Consider the following 26,922-nt stretch of genomic DNA (forward strand, 5'->3'; position numbering starts at 1 on the left):
TAAGTTAATAATTTTTTTCCCGTTCATCTGATTTTTTTCTGTGCCATCTGCTCCCTTTAATTTAAGCACATGTTGTTGCTAAGATACATGTCTGTCTTTTTAAAAATGCTCAAAGATAGTTTCAAATACTTTTTTGTTTTGCTTTAAACTGAGAACTTCTCTCTCTTAACCTCTCTTTTGGGTGTTTCCTGTTTCAGCGTGGTATATAACTATCATCCTAGGACTTGTCTTAGCAAATTTCTAGAGTTGAGCTTTTTCCCTAAGTGATATGCTTTCTTCTTTCTTAGTTTATTTCCTCACTTTGGTGAGGAACATACTTGAGTAGCTTTCTAAGAAAGCTTGTGAGAGAAATGAAATGCAAGACTTTATATCTGAAATGCTTTTTTTTTTTTTCTTCCTGTTTTCACATTGGATTGCTAGTTTGGCTGAGTATAGTATTTTAGTTTAGAATTTTAGAGGCATCATTCCATGTTTTTTTTTTTTTAAGTTTTTTTTTAAGATTTTTATTTATTTATTTGACAGAGAGAAATCACAAGTAGGCAGAGAGGCAGGCAGAGAGAAAGGAGGGAAGCAGGCTCCCTGCCAAGCAGAGAGCCCGATGCGGGGCTTGATCCCAGGTCCCCGAGATCATGACCTGAGCTGAAGGCAGAGGCCCAACCCCTGAGCCACTAAGCTTCTAGTGTTTTGTGGAAGTTACATGTGGTGATGATTTCTTAGACTTTGTATGTGGCCTGGTTTCGAAAAATGTAAGGTCTTTCTATGTATGGTTAGTGTGTTTCTCAGTTTCACAGCTGTGCCTTGGTGTGGGACTTTTTCATATGTTTGCCTGGGAAATTAATTGATAGAGCCTTTAAATCATGACACCTGTAGTTCTGGGAAATTTCCCTGTGTTTGGTAATTACTCTTCTGTTTTTGTTATTTCTTATTTCTTGAACTCCTTTTGCGTGTGAGCTCTGCAGAGATTTCTAATTATACTTTTTCTCCCTTGCATTGTCTTTTATATATATATTCTAGCTTCTGGGACATGTCTTTAATATCAGTTTCCAATCTGTAATAATTTTTTATTTTGCCATTTTAAATTTCAAAGAACATTTTTGTTGTTTCAGTTCTCTGAATATACTTAGAAACATAGTATCCTTTTCTTGTTTTATGGGTAAAATATCTTAGTGAGATTAATGTTGGTTTTTTTTTTTTTAAGATTTTATTTATTTATTTGACAGAGAGAGATCACAAGTAGGCAGAGAGGCAGGCAGAGAGAGAGAGGGAAGCAGGCTCCCTGCTGAGCAGAGAGCCCGATGCGGGACTTGATCCCAGGACCCTGAGATCATGACCTGAGCCGAAGGCAGCGGCTTAACCCAATGAGCCACCCGGGTGCCCCTAATGTTGGTTTTTTAAAATTCCTGCTCATTTTCCCTTTTTCCTTCTAGTTCATATTTTTTTCTTTTTCTTTCTTTTTTTCAGTATTCTTTCTTGAGGGGGGGTGTATTTAATTGAATGAGACACTAAAAAGGTACTTGGAATCTATGCTTGTAAGTGTATCAACATTGGGTGGAAAATGGAATTGGTGGCTCTATTTTGTCTCTTACTGGGTTTTACTGTAAGAGGAATGAACAGTCAACTAGATTTTTTGTTGGGAAAGTCTCTGATTTCAGCATATGTAGGTCCTTTTTTTTCCTTCGAATTTAAATTTTCCCAAAGAAGAGTTCCTTACATTCAGTCTTTATGTCCAAGCAGGTATTCTGAATATAGAAAGGGAAGAAGTCCCCTTTTTAATATGCAGACTTTCACTTACTTAATTTCCATACAGTTGTTCTCTATGTGATTGGACTCACTGGGTCCTGAGCCAGTTAGGTTCCCTTTCTTGAGATACTAAATTCTTGGTCTTTTGGGAGTGAAGTGGTTGAAAGGTAGTCATCTGGCTGCCTAAGATGAGAAGGGGCCTGCCATATCATTCCTTTTATATACACTTTAAGCAGGTTTTCCTTATTTCAGCCAGCATTCTCTTTCACACTTTCCACGTTCCTGTGTTCTCAAAACTTGAGACTTTCTCGAAGGACTGTCATTGGATGTCTGACATCCGATAGGGATAAATGCAAGTGTTCATTTCGTGGTGTTTTATTGGTGTTGTTTTATCCATTGTTTAATACACTCTTGGGTACAATGAGTTTGTTATCTAAAAAGTCTGAGGAAGCATTCTCCCCCAGATTGCCTGTACTTCACATGCCAGTTGCAAATTTGGAGGTCCCCAAGGCTGCCCTCAGTTCAGACCAGTTGGCTCTAAATGCAGGGATTTCTCAAACCTCTTAGGGTTTGATAATTCACTAGAAAGACTCAGAACCCACTGGAAGTGCTATGCTTAAGGTTACAGTTTTATTATAGCAAAACAGTATAAATTAGAGCCAAAGAAAGATGCATAGGGTGAAGTCTAGGAGAGTTCCAAACATGAAGCTTCCATGATGTGTTACTCTCCTAACATTATTATGTGGTGCTTATACATGCAATATTGCCAGCTAGGCAGATCACTGAAGCCTTCATGTCCAGGGCTTTTATTGGAGTTTCATAAACAGGATTATAAACATAAACATGATTAATTGAGTCATTGATCAAGTAGCTAAAATCAGTCTCCATTCTCCTCCTCTTCCTACAGGTGGGATGATAGCATGTGGCTCAAAGCTCCAACCAGAATCACATGGTTGGTCTTTATGGTGTGATCTGTCCCCAGCCTGAGCCACCTTGTTAGCATAAATTATCAAGTGCTCTTGAGAGGTGTGGATGAATAACAGAAACACTCCTGTCTCTGGGAAAATTCCCAGGGTTTAGAGGTTACCTCCAGAAACTGAACAAAGGCCAGACCTCTCTTTGGTGTGAAGCCAAATTCTTTAGTACACATTGTGCTACTTTGTTTCAGGGTAAAAAGGTAACAACACTGCCAGGAATCTTTTTCCCAAGTTTTATATGCCATGTATCTGTTTAAAATTTACCACTCTTTTTATCCCTTGTTTTCATTTTTGTTAGTGATCTATTTTGAAATAATTGAATCTGTTCTTTAATTGAAGACATTTCATAAAGGCTAATAAGGTCTTTTGCCCTCTACTTCAATTTGGTCTTATGGAGGGTGTTTGAATAGTGATTTACCAAGGGAGACACATTATAGTCCAATTTGATGTGGTTTGATAGGTGCACTTTATTTTCATCTTATAAAGCTTAGCATGTGGGTACCAGAAGTCTGATTGAAAGGAAGTAAAATCAGTGGAGCAATTAAACATTAACAAGGTGGGGGACAATTATGCTAAAGTTATGTAAATAGTTTTAGATTATGTATAAGTAATTACATTTTTCAGAGTAGTTGACAGGGCAAAAATTAGATTGCTTATTCGTTTGAGACTTAATTTTGATTTGTTTTATTTTTAAAGGTCATAATGGTTGTCTCATTTTGAGCTTTCATTTAATTTCTTGCTTGAAGATTATTACATGATGTAGCATTACTAAATTTAACATTTTTAATGGTAATACACAACATAAAAAATTGAAATTGGCTTTAGATTTTATATTAAAGTGCCTTTTACTATCTTTTGTATGTTAGAAGCATGTCTGTAGTAGGAGCTAAATTTATTTAAGAGTATTTTTCGTGTGCTTTTGCTTATTTGCTAAAGGGATAGTTGATAAGTTAGTTGATAAGCAGACAATTGGCAAGTAGTGTGTTCCATTTTAAATCGTCCTCATTTTAAAAATATGTTGTGCATCTGAGTTGATGAGGAAAAAGAATAATTGTTAAATGTATCATATCATGTATGCAGTTTGAGTTTTTCAATAAATTGTAGTTTGTTTCTTAAGCATGAATTTGGTTAGATCAATCTGTAAGACTGACCAGTGTAATTTCTGTAGAGTTAATAATGATTATATATCTTCACTTGCCTGATTATTTTTATAAAAAATATTTGAATATTCATTTTTCAAGCTTTCTGGCTACTGAGCTGTTTTTTGTTAACCTGGTTACTTGATGACTGAACATAAGCAGTTAGTCTTGAGCATCTTTCCTTGTTTTCTAGTGGTGCCCAAGACAGTGTTCTGAATTAAGTAGATGCTTTAATAATGCCATTAGATCTAAGGTGATCTGAAACCTATTTTTTTATGAAAGAAAGGCTACGTTACTAAGTTAAATTAGATTAATTATGGGTTTCTAAATTTGAGTCCAAATGAAGTATATGGATTCAAGTTGTATGGCCTAATAAAGAGTGAAGAATTTTCAAATCTTTAGGTGACTGTATTTTTTTTCTTTTTAGTTAGAATCACGTGGTTACATTATAGTTTTTACTTAATTGATACCTTTAACTTTTGATCCTGTTGAGGGTATAGTTTTGGTTTGGTACCATCTGGAGTAAAGAGTTGGACATCATTCCTGAAAGTCTTTAGACTTGACTCTGAATATGGTTGTGCCTTTAATGTAAAAGAATGATTGTACCAAGTACATCTTTTATATTGAAGTTCTTTATTGTTAAAACAGTTAAACTTTTGTGCGTTCTTATCCAACACTGTTCTGTTTGGTATTGGAGTAACAGTTAAGTCTTATGGATATAATAACTAAGGGAAACCTTTATTACAAGTTTGAGATACAGTTGACATAAAACGCTGTATAAGTTTAAGATATACAGTGTGTTTATTTGACCTACATATATTACAGAATGACTATGGTGTAAGCTTTCAAGTATATAATATGATATTATTAACAATAATCACCATGGTGTTCTTTACCTCCCCAGAACATATTCATATTGTGATTGGAAGTTTGTACCCTTTGACTAACATCTCCTCATGTTGTGCAGCCCCCAGGCCACAGTAACTACTACTCTCTTACTCTGAGCTTTTTTTTACATTCCACATAAAAGTGAGGGCTCTTTTTATATTCCACATAAAAGTGAGATCATACAGTATATGTCTTTTCTTTGTCTGACTTCTTTCACTTAACATCATGCACATCATCCTCGTAGTCTATCCTTGTTTGCAGATGGCAGGATTTCCCTCTTCTCATGGCCGAGAAACATCCATGGCATATATGTATCACCCCTTCTTTATCCATTCATCCACTGAAGGACACTGATTGTTGCTGTATCTTGGCTATTGTGAGTAATGCTGCAAGAAACATGGGAGTGCAGAAACCATTTTGGGATCTTATTTCCATTTACTTTGGAGATGTACCCAGAAGTGAGATTGCTGGATCATATGGTAGTGCTATTTGTAATTTTTGAGGCACCTCCATACAGTTTTCCATACTGGCTGTACCAATTTATATTCCCATCAGCAGTGTATAAGGATTTCCTTTTCCTCAAATCCTTGACAACACTTAGTGCCTGTCTTTCTCATGATAGCCTTTCTAAAAGGTGTGAGGTGACATCTCAGTGTGGTTTTGATTTCCATTTCCCTGATGATTAGTGATTTTGAGCACCATTTTTGGTACCTGTTGGCTGTATGTCTCTTCTTTGGAAAAATATTATTCATTTGCTCTGATTTTTTTTTTCTTTTTAACAAATTACTATTATTTTTTTTGTGTGCTGTTGAGTTGTATGAGTTCCTTATATATTTTGGAGAGTAACCCCTATCAGATACATGGTTTACAAATATTTTCTTCCGATCTGTATGTTGCCTTTTCATCTTGTTGATTTTATAGATGGCTTTGATAAGTATGGACTTTAACAATATTAATTCTTCCTATCTGTGAACATGGGATATCTTTCCATTTGTTTGTCTTTAGTTTCTTTTATCAAAGTCTTGTTTTCAGTATACAAATCTTACACCTCCTTGGTTGATTTTATTCCTGTGTTTTGTGTTGTTCTTGATGGTTTTTTTTTTAAAGGCGATTGTCTTATTTATTTCTTTTTTAGTTATTTTGTTGTTAGGGTATAGAAATGCAGCTGATTTCTGTATGATTTTGTATCCTGTAACTTTACCGAATCCATTAATTAGTTATAAAAGTTTTTGGTGGAGTCTTCAAGATTTTTTCCATGTTTGAGATCATTTTATGTGCAAAAACAGTTTTGCAGCTTTCTTTCTAATTTGGATGCCTTTTTTTTTTTTCCTTGCTTGGTTGCTCTGGGTAGGACTTCAGTAATATGTCAAAAGGAGTGGCAGGTGGGCACTCTTGTTCCTGATTTTAGAGGAAAAACTTTCCACCTTTCACCATTGAGTATGATGTCAAATGTGGGCTAGACATAATATGGCCTTTTTTTAACTTACCCTCCTATACCCAGGTGCTCAGCATTTTTATCATGGGAGGATGTATTTTTGTCAGTTTTTTTTGCATCTGCTGATGATCATCTGATCTTAATCTGGCTTTTGTCAGAAAAATGCCTGGCCTTATAAAATGGAAATTAGGATTTATTGAATCTCTTAAACATGTTCTTTCAGTTATTTAAATTATGTTGGATAGGTGTTTTATATATATATTTGTGTTCCTCATACATAGAACGCAGAAGGTAGGTTGTATCTCATAGAATTGCTTTTAGTATTAAATATGAATACATGCAAAGAACCTGTACGAGCACCTTGAATGTAGTATAAGTGCTCAGTACTTGCTAGCAATTATCATTAATATTGTTAACTGTTTTTATTTTTGTTGTAATATTTGGGAAGTGAGGTTCAATAACTTGTTCTAATTGTGACAATAAGTAATAGAGCTACAGGTGAACTAACTACAAACCCATTTGCTATCTTCCCTCTCATTTTCCCATAATGCTTTCTATCAAGGTGAATGATTAGTTCAGGGCTAGCAACACTAGCCTTCTGCCATCCAGTCCAATCCTCTTCTGGGCTCCTAACGCAATCACATGTTGCTTTTCAAAAAAGCAAGATGTTATACTCCCCCTCCCCCATACATTAAAAGATACTTTTATGTATTTTTGTAATTCACTAGCAGTTGGAACATGAGGATCTAAAATAAAATAATAACATGGAGGACATTGGGAGATAGAGAGGAGAAGTGAGTTGGGGGAAATTGGAAGGGAAGACAAAGCATGAGAGACTATGGACTCTGAGAAACAAACTGAGGGTTTTGGAGGGGAGGGGAGTGGGGGTTGGGTGAGCCTGGTGGTGGGTATTAAGGAGAGCATGTATTGCATGGAGCACTGGGTGAGGTGCATAAACAATGAATTTTGGAACACACACACATAAAAATTAAATTTAATAAAATAGTAATATACCAGAATAAAATTTGAGGGGCTGTTTAGGTTTTTTTTCCTTTAAAAATTTAGTTTGAACTTTTGAGTGTTGTATCTGGAGAGTAACTTGACTCTCCAGTACTACTTTGTTGTGGATTAACAGTGTGTCACTATGACTTGTCATTGAATATGTTTATTTGATAAAGGAACTTCTTTTTGTATGCTTCTGAGAAAATCATTCTGTATTCATAAATAGGAAATCAATGAATAGGAAAACTCAGTTGCCCTTTTTAAATCTCAGCTTTGGATGTGAATAGCTTTATTATGCATTTCCTAATAGCAGGTCCTGTTACCTCTCATTAATTAAGCATTTTTAAGGTATATAGGATATACTCAACCCAGGATCAGCATTTACCAAAATATGAAGGTAAAATGTGGTCATTAAAGGAGATTTGGGATTGAATAAAGTTAAAAATATTTCTTTATTCAGTAATCTTTCAGAGTTTTTTTTATATGAATTGTAAATCTCCCATCAGGATAATATAGTATATGGCCTTTTACAAAACTTAACACAGTAGCTTTATCCCCCCTTTTTTGTTTTTTTAAGAGCGTGCTTTCAGAGCTCCATTCGACTACAAATACTTTGAAATGATTTAGGTTGATTTTTCAACTCAAATTGGGAATTCAGGACAAATGACTAGGCAGCAGATACATAGAATGTATTGAGCAGAGAACCTCCAGAAATCACTAAACATGGATTGTGAATCATGCACAAGGCCCTGTACATGTTCTTCGATTTTTTAGTTTCAGGGTCCTTAATACTCTTAAAAAAAAAAAAAGAAAAAGATTTATTTATTTGTTACTTTAGAGAGAGAGCATGTGGGGAGAGGGACAGAGGGAGAAAAAGAATCCTCAAGCAGATTCTTGTTGAGCCCAGCTCCTGACTCAGGGCTTCAACTCACCACCCTGAGATCTTGACCTGAGCTGAAATCAAGAGTCAGATGCTCAACTGACTGAGCCACTCAGGTGCCCCTTGGGTCCTTAATACATTCTTAAAAATTGAAGCCCAGAGCTTTTGGATTATAACTACTAATATTTACCGTATCAGAAATTAAAACAATATTTTATAGTATGTATTCATTTAAAAAGAATTTGTTTCCTATAAACATAAATAACCTTTTTTTAAAGTAGAAATAACTTTCTATAAGAAAAGATTCCCATGAGAATAGTGACATTGCTTTGTGCTTTTCAAATTTTAATGTCTGGCTTAAGATATTGCTGAATTCAAAATTTCACTTAATTGTGGAATTATTTTTTTTTAAGGTTTTATTTATTTATTTGACAGACAGAGATCACAAGTAGGCAGAGAGGCAGGCAGAGAGAGAAGGGGAAGCAGGCTCCTCGCCGAGCAGAGAGCCCGATGCAGGACTCGATCCCAGGACCCTGGGATCATGACCGGAGCTGAAGGCAGAGGCTTTAACCCACTGAGCCACCCAGGTGCCCCTGGAATTACTTAATAATTGTGGAATTACTTAATAATAACATGGAGGACATTAGGAGAAGGAAAGGAAAAAGTGAAATGGGGGAAATTGGAGGGGGAGACAAAGCATGAGAGACTGTGGACTCTGAGAAACAAACTAAGGGTTTTGGAAGGGAGGGGGTGGAGGGATGGGTCAGTCTTGTGGTGGGTATTAAGGAGAGCACATATTGCATGGAGCACTGGGTGTGGTGCATAAGCAATGAATCTTAGAACACTGAAAAACAAAATTTTAAAAAATTCCTTAAATTGAAAAAAAATGAGATATAGCTGAATTCTCCTATCTGCTTCTGTATATTTAGTCTCCATTGATTGAATTGCATTAAGTATCCTCTGGGAAGGCCCATTAGTCCACTATATACTCATGAGAGAGTGAGGATATGAAGGCAAATGAAACCATAAATGACGATGAAAAACATTTTGACTTGGCTGATCCCATGAGAGGGGTCATTGGGAGCTCTGGGTCTCCAATGCACACTTGCAGAACTGCTCCTATAGTAAATAAGTGTTAACTAGATTATTTCCTAAGAGCTCATACTTCAAATTTGGATGGCCTCGATTGGAATTCCAGCTGCCATTCTGGTAATTATTTAACATCCCCTGTTTCCTAAATTGTTAAGTGGAGTTATAATAGGACCATCTTATTGTTAGAATCAAATAAAATTGTACATGTAACAAATGATATAAATACTCTTAATAAAATGCTGCTGTTTATTATTATTTCAAGATTTTTGTCCTGTTACATCACTTCTGCTCACAATTTTCCGTTGGCTTCCCAACTCATTTGAGGTGAAATCCAGAGGCTTTATTTATAGTGGATTACAAAGTTTTTTTTTTCAGTCATCTGACTTCTTATTAGCTCTGTTCATATACTTGTTTTGACCTCAGATGCCTCTCCTCACTGTGCAAGTACTGGTTTTCTTACTGTTCATCAAACACCAGTAATATTCTTTCTCAGGGCATTTATACACGATATTTTCTCCAGTAACATTTACTTCTTCAGATACTGGCATGTTTCTCATCCTCCATTTCCATTGGGGTTTGGTTTAATGGCACTTTAGTGAAATCTTTTTTTCATTTAATTCTTCCATGTGTGATAATATATATACTTCCTGTCTCCCTTCTCTGCTCTATTTATTTTTCTTAGGAATTTCCGTTTTCTAACATACTTTATTTGTTTGTCTCTCTTCCACTAGAATTTAAGTTCCGTTAGAGATAGGTGGGGTTTTTTTGGGGGGGGGGCATTGACTAACTTGTTCACTTCTGTATCTTCAGTATTTAGACTATGCTTAGTGCATTTTTTTTTTTTTTTTTTTTTTTTTTTTTTTTTTTTTTTTTAAGAGAGCATGAGCTAGGATGGGGAGGGACTGAGGAACAGGGAAAGAGAATTCCAAGCAGGCTCTGTGTCCACCAGGGAGCCCATCCTGGGGCTTGATCTCACCACCCTGAAATCATGACCTGAGCTGAAAACAAAAGTCAGATGCTTAACCGACTGAGTCACCCAGTTTTTCTGAAAAAATATTTTTTGTTTGAGTGAATCATTACTACTCCAAAGATGAAAGAATAATCTCTGCTTCTCAGAAATATGTGGTCTCAGTGGGACAGTGCCCTTGAAATAAAATGAACATGTAAAGCATTTGGTTTGGCATTTTGGACATGTAGCAGTACTCATTAATTGGTAGCTATTATTGAAGGATAAGCAAAGAAAGAACAGAACTAGATATTTCAGATAGAAATGACCTGAATATAAAAGAAAACTGCATTTACATCTCAGGAGCTAGGGTAGATACTTTTTAGGGGAGCATTGAAAAACTAGGTTGAAACTATATTGTGGAGGCCAAGGCATTTGGATTTTTCTGTAAGTAACAAGTTATTACATATTTTTAAGGAACAGGTGCTGTGATGAAAGTGGTAGGTTCGGAAGATGAATGCAAATAGAAGTCCTTGAGGTTGATTTGAGATCCTTCTGGTGTGGGCTTAACTGGAAATTAAAACATTAGCAAATTTATAATAAAACTTCTGTAAAATCATAAATTAGGCTCAATTGTTAGTGAGCTTTGACATTGTTATGGTAATATAAAATTATCATATGATTAGTTGTATATTTTGAACTATATATGCAATTGCCAGTTTTTAATGTATTTTTTCATTTAAAACTGAGAGCTTTGATTTAAAATAAGTCAAGAAGTTTATATTGGTAACTAACTTACTAAATATACTAATATAGGACAGAGTGTGTTTAGTCCAGCAAACATTGGTCAACCACGAAAGACAACATTATCTCCTGCACAGTTGGATCCTTTTTATACTCAAGGAGATTCTCTGACTTCTGAAGATCACCTCGATGACACTTGGGTGACTGTGTTTGGGTAAGGTTTCAGTATCATTTACCTTTCCAAAAAAAAAGGGATCAAAAAAAACTGTCTCCAGCATTTATAATAAACATACAAAAAAAAGGGATTGCACAGCAAATGCTCATATACCTACCACCTGGCTTCTATAGTTATTAATATTTTACTTAAATTCATTTTATCTTCTATTAATCATCTTTTTTTGTTGGTACATTTCAGAATAATTTGGACACTTCACTATAAATTAATCACCCTGACACTTCAGAATAGGTATTATTATTATTTTAATTTATTTTTTTTAGAGAGGAAGGGGGAGGGATAGAGGGAGAGGGAGAGAGAGAGTATCCTAAGTGAGCTCCATTCTCAGTGCCGAGCCTGATGCAGGGCTCCATCTCACAACCCTGAAATCATGACCTGAGCTAAAATCAAGAGTCAGACACTTAACTGACTGAGCCTCACAGGTGCCCCCACCATGCACATTATTAACTAGTGTTCAGTATTTGTTTATAGTTCTTTTTAATCATTTATCTGTTTGCAGCTTCTCTTATTCTTTTCATTTAAGCATATTTGCTGGGTAATGGAACAAGATCACCTCTTTAGATTTAGGAAGCTCTTTTCTTTGTAGTGGGTATTACTCTGCTTATATTGGACTTAACCAGTTTGGAATTATCAAATTGAATTTCATTTGTATATGTACACACTGTGTCACAAGGTTGGTACTTTATAGTTACAGGATACTGAGTATTAATAGAAATGGTACATGACAGCCCTGGATACATTATAAATAGGTTTTTAGATTAAGAAAAAGTACTTTTAGGCATTTGGAGATCATACTACATCATCTGTAGATGAGAAAACTGATTAAGTGATTTATTCCGAGGTTTACATCTAGTTATTAGTAAAGTGTCAGCAAAAAACCTTAGGTCCTTTGATTTTTAAGCTGTTATTGTTCATAACATACTGTGTAAGGTTTGTTTCTGAAAGTGTGAAATGTCATACTGATATTGAGTCTTACTGTATTTAGTTTGGGAGTAAAAAGTATAAAAATAACACGAGCTTCTTGAAGAACAGTGCTTAGTAAATGTTTATGTTATGTATTCAGTTTATTTAAAATTTAAAAATTCAAAGGAATGTGTAAGAATCTACAATGAAGACTTTTCCTTCCCACTTCTGTACCCAGCTACAAATTTTCTCCCCTTTAAGGCAGTATCTACCACCTGTTTGTTGTGTAACCTTCCAGAGAGATTCTGTGTGTTACTGATCCTGTTTAGGTAAAAAAATCGGGATCGTCTCATTCTCCAGAAAACCCATGCTTAGCTCATAGCTATTGGGTAGCTATTTGATTTTTTTTTTCTTTTTTAGTTTAAATTCTTATTTTCTCTCATGACGTGGCTATGTTTTTGAGCTTGGATGTATACTCCCAAATCTATTTTTGAGGCTCAATAATAATGGTGTCACTTTTAAGATTCTTCAATATTTGGATAAATTACTTGAAGCTCTTCTGCTAGTCTTTTTTAAAATTTTTAAGATAAACACTTTCCTGCCTATGAATCTTCTGTTTTATGTTTTAGTAAACCTCTATATGAGTTTGATTGCAATAACTGAAACGTTTTCTTCTAAGGGGTAAAAAATTTTGATAATTTATAGGGTAGTACATCTAAAATATGTATGTTCTTTCTTCAATAATTTAACTTTTTTCCTGTTGACTCAGAGTCATCATGAAATATCATTCATTGTTTTAGGTGGTACTTTTATAGGATATTGGAATATTCCCATTCAAAGTGGTTCTAGAATCTTAGAATTACATTTTATTTTTCAAGCACCTCCCTCACTTACAACCATTATTTTTCTTTCATTTTTATTTTCTTAGCTCTGCTTTGTAGGCACTTTGCCTTATTTGTTGCTTTTCTTTGAGGAAAGAAATCTTATATCCAAACATATATAACATAAAATTTCAGTTCTGAATGCAGTATTTTACTCACATACATTTTAATATGTGGAATTTCTCATCTATTTTTGTGACTCAGATTTTTTTTCCTTGGGTTCTTATCCAGGGTCTCAATAACTAAAGCAACTGGTTAAGGAAACTCCAGGTTTTCAATTTAAAATAGCTTTATTGTTTGGACTATAAAAGTAATATCTGATAAAATATTTAAACCATATAAAACTTTATAAAGAAGAAAATAAAAATCGCAGTTTTCTTAGATTTTTGGCTATTAAAATCTTGGCAACCATCCTTTTAAATGTTTTTGTACCATTAATACTGGTACTGACTTTCATTTTTGTTTCAGAACTAAATTTCTGAATTCTCAGTTGGTGCTCAGTATATAAGATGACTATATAATTTAAAATTCTTTTCCTTTTAATAACTGTAGTATACCTCAGTATTTCACACACATATACACATGCTCACACACCCTTGTAAAATATATACAGAGCTGCAGCATTATAGTTCTTTCCTGTGTAGGGTGGTAATGGCAGTGGGAATGGAATTTTAGAGATTTCATAGATGGAATCTGGGGATGGAGAATGGCTGAGTCAAAGCTAATTTTAACATACTTGCTTTTGGGGGATAAGCAGTAACAGATTTAACTGTAGTGGGGAAACAGTGATCAGGGATTTCCTATTAATATTCTAGTCTGTTAGGGGAACTTACCTTGAAACAACTTATAAGTATGGTAATTTCCATTTGTATTTATTATGGAAGTTGACTCTTTGGACAACTCTTTTTTCAGGTTTCCTCAAGCATCTGCTTCCTATATATTATTACAGTTTGCACAGTATGGGAATATCTTAAAACATGTGGTAAGGCTTACTTCTTTTCAGTTCAAGATTTAGTCTGAAGAAAAATAAGCTGTGAATTGAGGGAAACTGCTGCTGAATATTGTCTGCTTTTTCCAAACTTTCACTTTTTTTCTTTTTTTTAAGTTTTCATTGAATATGTCTGTTGAAGTCTAGAAGGCTAGAAGTTGCATAGTAGTTGATAAAAAAGGATAAAGAGAGAAGATAAGCAGGAGAGTGAGAATTTGAGGCTCCATACACCCTCCCCGTTTTGTTTGTTTTTAAAGATTTTATTTATTCATTTGACACACAGAGATCACAAGTAGGCAGAGAAGCAGGCAGAGAGAGAGAGGGGAAGCAGGCTCCCTGCTGAGCAGAGAGCTCGATCCCAGGACCCTGAGATCATGACCTGAGCCAAAGGCAGAGGCTTAACCCACTGAGCCACCCAGGCCCCCCCCCACCCCCCCACTGTTTTTTAAATAGTTCACAGTTTCTTAACAAAAATTATGCCAAATATTACATTACTTTCTTCCAGTATGAGCTTGTTTTATTGGAGATAAAGGAAAAGAGAGAAGTTCGTGATTTACAGAGTTTTTAGGGCTTTTTTAGCTTCTAGAGAGCTTTTTTAAAAAAGTATCTAGCTTGCTTTACCTTGTGTATAACAAATTATAAATAACAAATCTTTCTTCTGTTACCAGGGATTGACTTATTTCAATTACTACAGAAAATAAGATTGATGAATACAATTTTTAAAAACTTGATAGTGAGTGTTAATAAGACCTATTTGTAAGCAACAGTTATCTTTTGAGAATTACTTTACTTTCAGAGATATTTGCAACATACACCTTTTCTTTTTTTTAAGATTTTATTTATATATTTATTTTAGAGAGTGAGAGAGCACGAGCTGGGGAAGGAGCAGAGGGAAAGGGACAAGCAGACTCCCTCTGAGTGTCGAGCCCCACATGGGACTTCATCCTAGGACCCTAAGGTCATGACCAGAGGCAAAAACCAAGAGTCGGATGCTTAACTAACTGAGCCACCCAGGTGCCCCAATATTTGCCACATATTCTTTATAGTAGAGAATTGGGAGCTAGGTAGAAATTATTGAAATTGTTTAATGGGGCAGGGGTGCCTGGGTGTCTTATTCTGTTAAGTGTTTGTCTTAGGCTTGGGTCATGATTCTGGGGTCCTGGGATCAAGCTCTGTGTCAGGCTCCCTGCTCAGTAGGGAGTCTGCTTCTCTCTCTACCCCTGCTCCTCCATCCTGCTCATGCTCTCTCTCATTCACTCACTCTCAAGTAAATAAAATCTTTAAAAAAAAATTAATAGGGTTTTTGTTGAATCTTAGCATACAGCTTGTTATGGGACATCAAATACAGTCTTTTTAAAAAAAGATTTTATTTATTCATTTGAGAGAGAGAGGGATATTACAGAAGGAGAGTGAGAGGGAGAAGCAGACTCCCTGCTGAGCAGGGAGCCCCAAGTGGGGCTAGATCCCAGGAGCCTGGGATCATGACCCAAACCGAAGGCAGATGCTTAACTGATGAGCTACCCAGGTGCCTCTATATTTTCATATATTTGTATCTTCTAATAGGATTCATCTTTTAGATTTTATATATATTTTTGTTTTAAGAGGCAACTTCATTCTTTGCAGATGTCTAACACAGGAAATTGGATGCATATTCGTTATCAATCTAAATTGCAGGCCCGGAAAGCCTTAAGCAAAGATGGGAGGATTTTTGGAGAGTCCATCATGATTGGTGTAAAGCCATGTATAGATAAAGTAAGTTATTACTGATGTAAGGAATATATGCTTAATCTCCATGAGGAGCACGAGTCTAAGCAGTGACATAGACAGTTATGCCACTTTGCTTCACTGTGCCCCTTTTTCTTGTGAAATGTGATGATGTTATAGTACTGTTTTCATGTGAAGCCAGAGATGTAGTCACAAGATTCTAGGATTTAGAGATAATCCTTACCAACCTCCTCATTTTACAGATAAAGAGGCCACGGGTTCCTAAGTAACTTACAGAGTGGTTAAAGGTGAGACCTAGATTTTAGGTCTCTTCTCATTCTCCTGTGCAAAGCAACGTCAAATTCTTTAAATTCTTTAAGAGCTGCTCTTTCATAACAAAAGATTTCACAGGAATGGTTAACAGAATTAATTATTAAATGGCTAAAGCTTTTTATTAGTCATTTTTATTTTAAAATATTTTAAAACATATATACCTATAAAATAATATTTAGCACAATTTATACTTTGCTTTGTGGCTTATAAAATCATGATCATTCTTAAATAATTATACATGAACTTCTCTACTATGTACCAGGCATTGTGCTTGGTGTTTGTATATACACATTAATGCACAAAAGCAGGCATGGCTCGTGTTCTTACAATCTTTGGTGGCCATGTAGTTATGTAATTATTATATTATGCTCTAACAGGTGTTTGTAAGGGCTAGAGGAGAATCTGGGATTCCTGGCTACTATGTAACACTGGACTTTAGTCCTCCAACCACCCCAGGATTTCCTCAAGATTTTCTTCCTTGTGTTTTTTTTTTTCATAGTATTTTTTAGAAGATTTTTACTCTTGTGAGTGTCTAGTTGTCCTGATCATGTTTGAGGTCATTGAAGTGAACTTTGTGGCTGAGCATTGTATCTCAAATACTAGCTAAGAAGCACATACTGTTTTATCAAGGCTAAAATCAAAAGATTAATTAGATTAAAGAAATTATGCTATTTTTAATAAAGTTTTCTTTTTAAGTAGGATGTAATAATGAGTGATAACATACTACATTTATAAACAGAGAAGTTCTTTATCTTTATTTCTCCAGAGTGTTATGGAAAACAATGACAAGTGTGCTTTATCATCTCCATCTCTAGCCTTTACACCACCAATCAAAACCTTAGGTACACCAACCCAACCTGGAAGTACTCCTAGGATTTCTACCATGAGACCTCTTGCTACAGCATACAAAGCTTCTACTAGTGACTATCAGGTATTTTAAGAATTGGATAAAAAGATATACTTTATTTATATACTTATTTATTAAAAGATATACTTTAAAGGGTGAAGTGCCTAGCATGTTTAACTTTCTCATTGGATTGATTTGTATGCCATTTAATATTTCTTACTAAAGTGATTGCCTTGAAGAAATACCTATAAACTTTGCATTCTTAAATTTCTAATTTTAAAAATTAGAATTTTGGCCAGTTGAAAACTTACACTGAATTTTGTAAAAAATTACTTTGCCATTATTATTTTTTTTTTTTTAAATTTGTTTATTTGACAGACAGAGATCACAGATAGGCAGAGAGGCAGCCAGAGAGAGAGGAAGGGAAGCAGGCTCCCTGCTGAGCAGAGAGCCTGATGCGGGGCTCGATCCCAAGACCTTGGGATCATGACCTGAGCCGAAGGCAGAGGCTTTAACCCACTGAGCCACCCAGGCGCCCCTATTTTGCCATTATTTAAAGCATTTTAAGAGTTTTAGTTTTCTCTAAGTTGTATTTGCATACATTAAAAGTTTCTCTTGTGAATATCTATGGCATGAGGGAATCTTTTTTTTTTTTTAAGATTTTTATTTATTTATTTGACAGACAGAGATTACAAGTAGGAAGAGAGGCAGGCAGAGAGAAAGGAGGAAGCAGGCTCCCTGCTGAGCAGAGAGCCCAATGTGGGACTCGATCCCAGGGCTTGATCCCAGGACCCTGGGATCATGACCCGAGATGAAGGCAGAAGCTTTAACCGACTGAGCCACCCAGGCTCCCCTGGCATGAGGGAATCTTTAAGACCCTTTTAAACTGATAACTAAATCTAATGGTATCAAAAAGAAGAACCTCAGGTTGGAGTAGCTGTGGTTATCAGAGAAACCACTGACCAGCTCCCGTTTCAAGATTTCTCATTTCAAAAAATTTAAAGGAAAAATTCATTGCATTCATTAAAGAATGATGAAAGTATGACTCTCATTCAGTATGTTATTATTGTCCCCTACTAAATTAACCGGGCTCTGAACTTGCCTAACCACAGACATGGGTCCTGAAACAGCAAATAAAACACTTCATGCTTAAAATGACAGGCAGTGACAAATTTAGTCTTTTGATTTCCCTTAAAATTTAGAGACTAGAACTATTTTTTTTTCCTTAAGTTTTTTCTTTTCAACAGTATTTTTTTTCTAAAGATTATTTATTTATTTATTTGGCAGAGAGACACAGAGGGAATACAAGCAGGTGGAGCAGGAGAGGGAGAAGCAGGCTTCCTGCCGAGCAGGGAGCCCAATGCAGGGCTTGATCCCAGGACCCTAGGATCATGACCTGAGCCAAAGGCAGCCACTTAATGACTGAGCCACCCGGGCACCCTCAACAGTATTTAATTTTAAATTTTTTTTTTTTTTTTAAAGTAGGCTCCATACCCAGTGTGGGGCTTGAAACTTACAACCCTGAGATCAAGAGTCACATGTTCTGCCCACTGAGCCAGCCCAACTGCGCCTAAACCAGTATTTTAAAATCCTTATTTCCTGAGGGTGCCTGGGTGGCTCAGTCAGTTAAGCATCCGACTTTCGATCTCAGCTCAGGTCTTGATCTCAGGGTCATGAGTTCAAGCCCTACATTGGGCTCCATGCTGGGAGTGTAGCCTACTTAAAAAAAAAAAAAAAAAAAAATCTCTTGTAGCTTTTATGTTGTTTATTCAGTTTTCTGATACAAGGAGTAGATGTAATTTATCTTGCCAAAGGAATAAGATTTTGTCCTTCTTTAAAGCATAAGGATGTTCTAACTAAATCCATATATTAGTCTTTAAATATACATTTCAGTACTACAAACGCATTTAACTGTTTGGCTCTTTTAAATTAGCCATTAACTCTAGAATTGACTGTGATCCTGAGGAAAATTTAACCTAACAATTGTGTGTGTTTTTTTAATAGGTTATTTCTGACAGACAAACGCCAAAAAAAGATGAAAGTCTGGTATCCAAAGCAATGGAGTACATGTTCGGCTGGTAGCATAGTACAAGCTAAGAGCTCACCTACTGTGGAGGAGGCTGCTGCACTAAAACAGTTAGCAGAGTACTGCTGGCTTCCCTTTGGTTAGTTGTATAACCACTCAAGGCAGTACTGGGTAGCTATCTCATACTTTCTTTAGAAGCCTTTTTCTTTAAGGATACAGCATATTTGTAGCTCGCACTTTAAAAGATGCTTGAGATACATTTTAAAGAAACAAAAAATCCCTGTAAATAGGATTTTGTGCTTTCTGTGATAGTGCATGCTTAAGCACAAAAACTCAGCATTGATTACCGTAAATTATCTAATTGAATTTGTGGTGAAGCCTTGTAGTCTTCATGAGTTGGTGGGGTGAATTTCATGAAGGGTAACTGGTACAGCTCCTTCAGACAAGACACAAAGATTATAATTAATAATTTGAATTATGGTCTTTTAATTTAGATAGTATTTAATATTTTAATTATCCTTGTTTATGTATGTCCTGTCGTAGATTGTCATCCTTCAGTATTCTAAAACCAAAACAGTCTTTTTAAAAACTTACTAAAGTTTCTTGATAATAAACTTTGTCAATTATATATATTGAGCCTTTTTTGTAAGTGATTTATTAACTATTTAAAAAATTTGAAGTGTTTGCTGAAATAGAGGAAATATGTTATGAATCTCCACATACCAGTAATCTAGCTTTAATAGTGATGTAACCATTAATATTTTGCCATTTGTTTCTTCTCTCCCCCTTTGTTTAAAGCCTGTCTCAGATACGATGTCATTTTAATCTAAATACTTGAGGATATATCAACAAGAACGATCCCACTTATAACTATAGTAACAGTATCATACCTAACAGAATTAGTAACAGTTTCTTAGTATCTAATATCTAGTCCATTTAAAAATTTCCCAGTTATCAGGGCACCTAGGTGGTTCAATCAGTTAACTTTTGACTTCAGCTCAGGTCATTATCTCAGGGTCCTGGGATTGAGCCCTGCATTGGGCTCCACCCAGCAGGAAGTCCACTTGTCCCTTTGCCCCTTTACCTAAAGCTTGTGTCCATGCTCTCTCTCTCAAATAAATAAAATTAAAAAAAAAAATCACAGTTATCTCCAAAATATATTTATGGTTGGTTGTTTTAAATCAGTGTCAAGAGTAGACGTACATGGTATGTATATTTGGTTGTGTGTGTGTGTGTGTGTTTAAGGTTTATTTATTTGAGAGAGAGCAGAGGGAGAAGCAGAAGGAGAGGGAGACAAGCAAACTCCCTACTGAGTGGGGATCCTGATGGGGGGCTCAGTCCCAGGACCCTGAGATCATGACCTGAGCTGAAATCAAGTCAGATGCTTAACCAACTGAGTCACCCAGGCTTTCCTGGTTGTTTTTAAAGTATCTTGAAACCTAAATTAGTTCTTGCTCTTTGCACACCATGACTTCTTGAAGGAACCGTGGAAGTTGCCTATAGAGTCTCATAGACTCAATTTGGTCAGTTGCTATTGTGTTTAACTTGTTCTGTCATTTATCCCATATCCTAAAAGTTGGATATAGAGAGGATTAATTAGATTCTGGTTTCTCTTCCTTGTCTTTTCTTTTTTTTTTTTTTTGAGTAATAATACTTGATAGTATGATAGTAATGGTGCTCCTTATATTTAATCAGAGGCGTTTAATTCTGGTTGTCTCACTTTTACTAAGGCTCAAATTGGCCATTGGGTACATAGGCAAAAGCCTGACATCTTTGTTGGAAAAGTCCCCATAACTTTTTTGCATTATGTTTTTGAAAGTGTGCATTAATGGTATTTGCCTGAGTCATTTATTTCATTAAAGTTTGCAAAAGGAAGATTTTCCAAATCTATTACTTCTGTTGTATTATTGTTCTATTGTATTATTAGATGGAATTCTTTTATATTTAAAAACCTTGCTCCAGTCACTAGGGCTGTTTGGTTACATGGAATGTGTTCATACCAGAGTGGCAGGATAAATATTTCATCCTTTCCTCTTACCATTTTTCAGAGTAATTTTTGGTACTGGTAACTCTAGTTGGTGTCCAGTGAGTTAAATGTTTTCCCCTTTAGTGTCACTAGACACAGCTTTTTTTTTTTTTTTTTAATTCACTCTTTTTATCACTTGTAGTCACTATTCTTTTTTTCAAATTATCATGTTTGGCCAGTAAAACCTCATCAAGCTGGCTCTTGAGTGAAAAGGAGGTTTTTAGTTGAAATAATATTTGATTATAGTACAGGTATCTAAGAGTAATCTGCATCTTTCTTTAATACATCTTTATAAAGAATAAAATAGCACATTGTATGGGAAGGTATTGATGGGCTTTTTAATAAAATCGCAGCAAACTACCATTGAAGATTTGTTTAGTTCTGAGAGGTGAAGTGTGATACTAAGAGATATACTGGCATGGTAAAAATCCTTTTACTGTTACATTTATAAAGTATTTTTTTTCTGATACGTAACATTGAAGTCTTTTCCAACTTAAAATAGGATTATATTTTATATCTTACATATAGAACTCAGTTTTTCAAGGTAGAACTGGGTGCTAAATCCCATTAAACTCTGGCATTTGTATTTGTGTTTTACACATTCTTGTAAAAAGATTATAGTTTGTTTTGAGAGGGCATTTTATTTCTGTAGACCTTCATGGAGCATGAAGTTTGCTTTCTGACTCAAAGTACTTGTTTGCTATGTTGATTTTGTGTAAGCCCAATATTGTATTACTTGTCATTGTGGCCATTTCATCATTTACTTAAAAAGAGCTAAAAAAGATATAAATGTATCAAGTTATATGTCAATTAGATCTCAATTTAAAAAAATGATAAGAACAACAAAACTAAAACAAACAGAAAAGGGCCAGGAAAATCTCAGAAAGCAAACTGCCATATTTTTCAGTACTACAAAACACAACAGAAGTGGATACTGAGAAAGCTAGAAAAGTTACCCTGAACCAGGCCTCTTCCTCAACATTCAGAAAAGCTGATTTCATACAAAAATAAGTAACATGGGGGCACTTGGGTGGCTCAGTCATTGAGCTCAGGTCTCAGGTCATGATCCCAGGGTCCTGGGATTGAGCCCTGCCTTGGGCTCCCTGCTCAGCGGGAAGCCTGCTTCTCCCTCTCCCACTCCCCCTGCCTGTGTTCCCTCTCTTGCTGTGTCTCTTTCTGTCAAATAAGTAACTAAAAAAATCTTTAAAAAAAAAGATTTTCTGTTAAAAAAAAAAAGTAACATGAAACTATAGTCATGTAAAGTTATAGTCATGTAAAGTTGTTATAAAAAATGGTTTGTAAGGAACAAAGCATCCTAAAGACACTGAACACCAGAACAGCATGCCCATAATAGGTCAGAACTGTGGCTTACTATTTAAAATAACTTAAAATTAATTTGAATATTAAAATATTTAAAAATGACTTCTAAGATGTTTTGAAAGTGATACAAAGTATGAAAGAATACCAAAAAGTAGAATTTCAAAAACTTGGGAAAGTACTAGAAATATAACCTGGAGGTAAAGACTAAACTAGGATAAATACAAAAGCAGGCAAACAGCAGATAATATGGGAAATAGAATGTCAAAAAGTAGAATGGCTTTATGAAAAGGATTCATGGGAAAGTGACAAATTTTAGAGATTAAAAAACATATATACAGAATAAATTATATGAGGAATACTTTCCTTAAAAAAAATACTCAGAGCTATATATTGAAAGAACACCCTGCCTACCTGCCAGTGTTCTCTTATTTAAAACTTTGGAATTGGCTATCTAGATAAAAACAGCAAGTGGCTTAGAAGCACCACTACACCAGGAGAAAATAATACATTTAAGATACTTGTTGGAAAAAACTGTGAACAAAATATTTTATTTCTAACAAAACTGATTTTGAAGTGTAATGATTACTTCTCAGATATCAACTTGCAGGAATTCAGGAGACATGTTTTCCTTGAGCACTTCCTGGGAAATGAACCAGAGAATGTCCTCAGATGAACTAAGAGGATGTTGACGCAAAGTCAACATTAAATTAAATTTGACGTGACGTCGCCACCAGTGTGCTGACTAGGTTTTGAAGTTCAGCCCACTGGGTGCATTTTCCATTACTGTCTTTTGCGTCTACTCTGTGTCTAACATGGCAGCAGTCAGTGTTTGGCATATAGGTATCTGATCCATCTGTTAATAAAATCTGTATTTTTCCTCCCCCGTTAACTGATGGTAGTGAACTCTAAGTTGTAGATTGCGAATTGAGGAGAGGTGTTAGTATCTTGGAGGTAAGTGATGTGGGGTTCTGGACCACCTTTTCATGAAACTTGGCTGCCTGTGGTCCTGCTTGGCCCCCTTCCTGAATGTCCCAGGAACTGCTGTCATGTTGGCTAGGCTGGTGGCTGGTGAATCTGATACTGATCTTACGATGGGCTGCTCTGGTCACCTGGTTGGTTCACTACGTAATTGATGCTTAGTTACTAAGTCATTTGTGGTGCCTAATCTCACTGGGCCCCACTAAAATCTTCAAGTCACCTAAGGAATAGTTTGAAGCATTTTCCCCATCTATCTTGTGTTGTCTCAGTCCAGAAGCCTACCAGGTGCTCTTTGTCTTTTAGTGGTGGGAGAAGAAAGGTACAGTAATTTATCCTTTAGAGAGAGCTGTCTTGGCATGTCCCAGTGGTAAAACTTCATACCTGCACCAATGTGTTAAAACTGAATTTTTGGGGGCGCCTGGGTGGCTCAGTGGGTTAAGCCGCTGCCTTCAGCTCAGGTCATGATCTCGGGGTCCTGGGATCGAGTCCCACATCGGGCTCTCTGCTCAGCGGAGAGCCTGCTTCCCTTCCTCTCTCTCTGCCTGCCTCTCTTGTGATTTCTCTCTGTCAAATAAATAAATCTTAAAAAAAAAAAAACAAAAAACAAAAAACTGAATTTTTGTGCTTTACCTCCCAACCTCTGGCATATATTTATTTGCCTTTCCAGGATGTCTTGAGTATTTGCACTTACTTCTTGCAGGTTTAATGAACATGATGCCATCAATGCACAGTATTTGAATGATCGAGTTCTCTGACTATATATTGTGATTTGCCCACTGATATGGTCCAGGGTTCCATTTATCAGGAGCTACAGAACATGTGGGTTCATCAGTGTCACTTTATGGCCCCATTCTAACAGGAACCCTGAGAGCATTTGGGCTCATCAGCGTTATCTATGACCTTATATCGACTAGTCCTTAAAATATCTGGGTATTTCCCATCGGTGCACTTTGAAAAATGAGGAAGACGGGCGCCTGGGTGGCTCAGGGGGTTAAAGCCTCTGCCATCGGCTCGGGTCATGATCCCAGGGTCCTGGGATCGAGTCCCGCATCGGGCTCTCTGCTCAGCGGAGAGCCTGCTTCCCTTCCTCTCTCTCTGCCTGCCTCTCTTGTGATTTCTCTCTGTCAAATAAATAAAATCTTAAAAAAAAAAAAAAATGAGGAAGACTTGGGAGAATTGCTAGTGTATATACTTGCTGTGGCATTGACAATTCCTTCCTCAGTTGCAACTTGTCTCCCATTTCATATGGGTCTAAGAATTGACTCACATCTGGAAAGTGGGATGTAGGGCTGCTGACATCGGTTCTGCTTATTTTTCTTTTGATCTTTTAAAATTGTATGTAAAGTGAAACCTCTTTTGGTCTCCTTTCCCTTTTTAAAAAGCATTTGTACAATGTTGCCAAATAAGACAAATACAGAAAATTAAAATACAGCTTAATAAATTTTAATGTGAGTAGACATGTAACTACTATGCATGAAGAAATACAATTTTGCCTGCAGTTTCCATATGCCCCATTTCAACTTCTTATCCACAAAATTAAACACTACTGTAACTATATTTTTTGGAGATCCAGGGTAGGTTTTAAAAGAGTTGGGATTTCTACATGATGTAGGAAGCTGATAGAAGTTAAAATTCTTCAGAGGTTATAAGCGTGGGTGCTGTAACTCAGAGATTTGGTTTCTGAAATTACCTCAGGTTAGTAAATAACTTGAATCAATATTATTTTAACTTAGAATTTAAGTCGGTCATGATTTAAAGTGAAAATAATCTATTTGACATAATTTTAAATTTTATCTAATACTTATTTTCTTGACTCAAGGTCCTTACATTAACTTTAGTAAATGTTCTGATAATATGTGCAGTTCAGATTACTGTAGTACTAATTGGTTAATTAAAAACTAGTGGTTAAGGTTACTGGAATTTTAGAATTTGCTTCTTACAATGATTAGGAGCATGGATTTTGGAGTAAAACTTAATCATGTCTACTAGCTACATGACCTTGGACAAGTTACATTTTTGTGCCTCAGCTTCATCATCAGTAAAATGGTAATAATGTTAGTGTCTTCTTCATAGGGTTGTTAGGATTAAATGAATAAATACATGTAAGTTGTTTAGAACAGTGCCTGGCATGTACTAAGAACCCATTAAACATTAACCATCATGAAGTAGTTAGCAAGATCAGTTAATATGCTTGCTAATTAGCCTCATTTTTTTAAAAAAAGTTATGTGGTGGGGGTGCCTGGGTGGCTCAATGGGTTAAAGCCTCTGCCTTCGGCTCAGGTCATTGATCCCAGAGTCTTGGGATCCAGCCCCACATTGGGCTCTCTCGGCTCAGCAGGGAGCCTGCTTCCCTTCCTCTCTCTCTGCCTGCCTCTCTGCCTACTTGTGATCTTTGTCAAATAAATAAAATCTTAAAAAAAAAAAAATTATGTGGTGGATTAAAGATGCCTTGAAATTTTTGACATTCCTCCCTGCTGAGAGGCAGGATCTATTTCTCCTCTCCTGTATAGATTTTGTGTTTTGTTTTTAATATAAAAAAACCAATATAGATGTTATGCCAGTTCCACAACTAGCCTATTTAGTTCCACAACTATAGCCAACTAGCCTATGAGATGACCAGCAGCTTCTACCTTGGTCTCTTGAAGTACTGATTTACCGCCATAAGAAGACACCTTACCCTGCAGAACAGAGATGGAAAAGACCACTGGAGTGGAGAGGGACCCAGATAAGTCCAACCTTCCAGTTGCCCAAGGCACCAAGTATGTGAATGAGGCTGTTACAGACCCTGCAGTGCATCCCAACTGCCAGGTCGTGTTACTGAGAACCCATTCACATCCCATGGAGCAGAAGAATTATCTAGACAAGCCTTTCTTGAATTACCGATTGACGAGATAGTGAGATATCATGAAATGGTTTTTTTTTTTAAATTATTTTTTCGGCGTAACAGTATTTATTGTTTTTGCACAACACCCAGTGCTCCATGCAATACGTGCCCTCCCTATTACCCACCACCTGGTATGAAATGGTTGTTTTAAACTAAATTTTAGGGAGATAGGTCTTACAGCAACTGAAACAGAAGGTGAGAACACAGAACACATCAATATCTCACCTAAGGGGCACCTGGGTGGTTCACCAAACTTGGTTTCAGCCCAGGTCCTGATCTCATGGTCAAGGGAATAGCCCCAAGTGGTTGTGGTAGGGCTTGGCACTCAGCAAGGAGTCTGCTGGAGATTGTCTCTCCCTTTCTGCCCCTCCCTCTCTAGTGTGTGTGCACTGGCACTCTCTCAAATAAATAAATTTTTTTTAAAAAAAGTCTCACCTAAGATTGCATAAATATATACTGATAGGAATAGGACAGAAACCCAGATTCTATAGAATGCAATGTTGTGGAATCATAGTTTATTTTCTTTTATATTTAGGTTATTTGATTTTTAAGTCATTTAAATTTAAGATGCACTGGAGAAGTTTTTAATGAATCTCCTGGGTTACAACCACAGCTCTAGAATCAACTACCATGTAAAAGAATATTTGAAAAGAAAGTATTAAAAACAATATGAAACCAAATAAGTGAATTATTTTTGGACAAAGTTACTAAAAATTTACAATGTACAAAGTATCTCAAATCACTGCACACAGTTGTTAATGTGAGTATTTAAACATCAACGTTTTCTGAGTTCTTCATATATTTTGTATTTAAACATCAACGTTTTCTGAGTTCTTCATATATTTTGTTATGCTATGCTATCTAGGCATTACCATAGGGAATTCTTGGCAAAAAAAAAGTCTCCACATTTCTGCAAACTGGGAGAAATCTCAGTATTGTGAGCTGGAGAAGGAC

At 35.9% G+C, this 26,922-nt stretch overlaps 1 protein-coding gene across 4 annotated transcripts in view; it reads left to right on the forward strand.

Annotated features, from left to right (window-relative positions):
- The window catches only part of NUP35 (nucleoporin 35), a 36,815-nt gene extending 16,208 nt beyond the window's left edge, over window positions 1-20,607 (forward strand). Inside the window, exons 5-10 of one of the 4 annotated variants that reach the window (XM_046018022.1) lie at window positions 10,916-11,057; window positions 11,259-11,309; window positions 13,775-13,844; window positions 15,525-15,602; window positions 16,654-16,818; window positions 18,739-20,607. In XM_046018022.1, coding sequence (XP_045873978.1) covers window positions 10,916-11,057; window positions 11,259-11,309; window positions 13,775-13,844; window positions 15,525-15,602; window positions 16,654-16,818; window positions 18,739-18,816 — 584 coding nt within the window. In that variant the 3' untranslated portion in view covers window positions 18,817-20,607. Of the gene's footprint in view, window positions 1-10,915; window positions 11,058-11,258; window positions 11,310-13,774; window positions 13,845-15,473; window positions 15,603-16,653; window positions 16,819-18,738 lie in introns of all 4 variants that reach the window. The other 3 variants (XM_046018020.1, XM_046018021.1, XM_046018024.1) reach the window with 3 other exon arrangements.
- Window positions 20,608-26,922: the final 6,315 nt, after the last annotated feature.

This window comes from Meles meles, chromosome 9, assembly GCF_922984935.1.
Source record: "Meles meles chromosome 9, mMelMel3.1 paternal haplotype, whole genome shotgun sequence".
NCBI lineage: Eukaryota > Metazoa > Chordata > Mammalia > Carnivora > Mustelidae > Meles > Meles meles.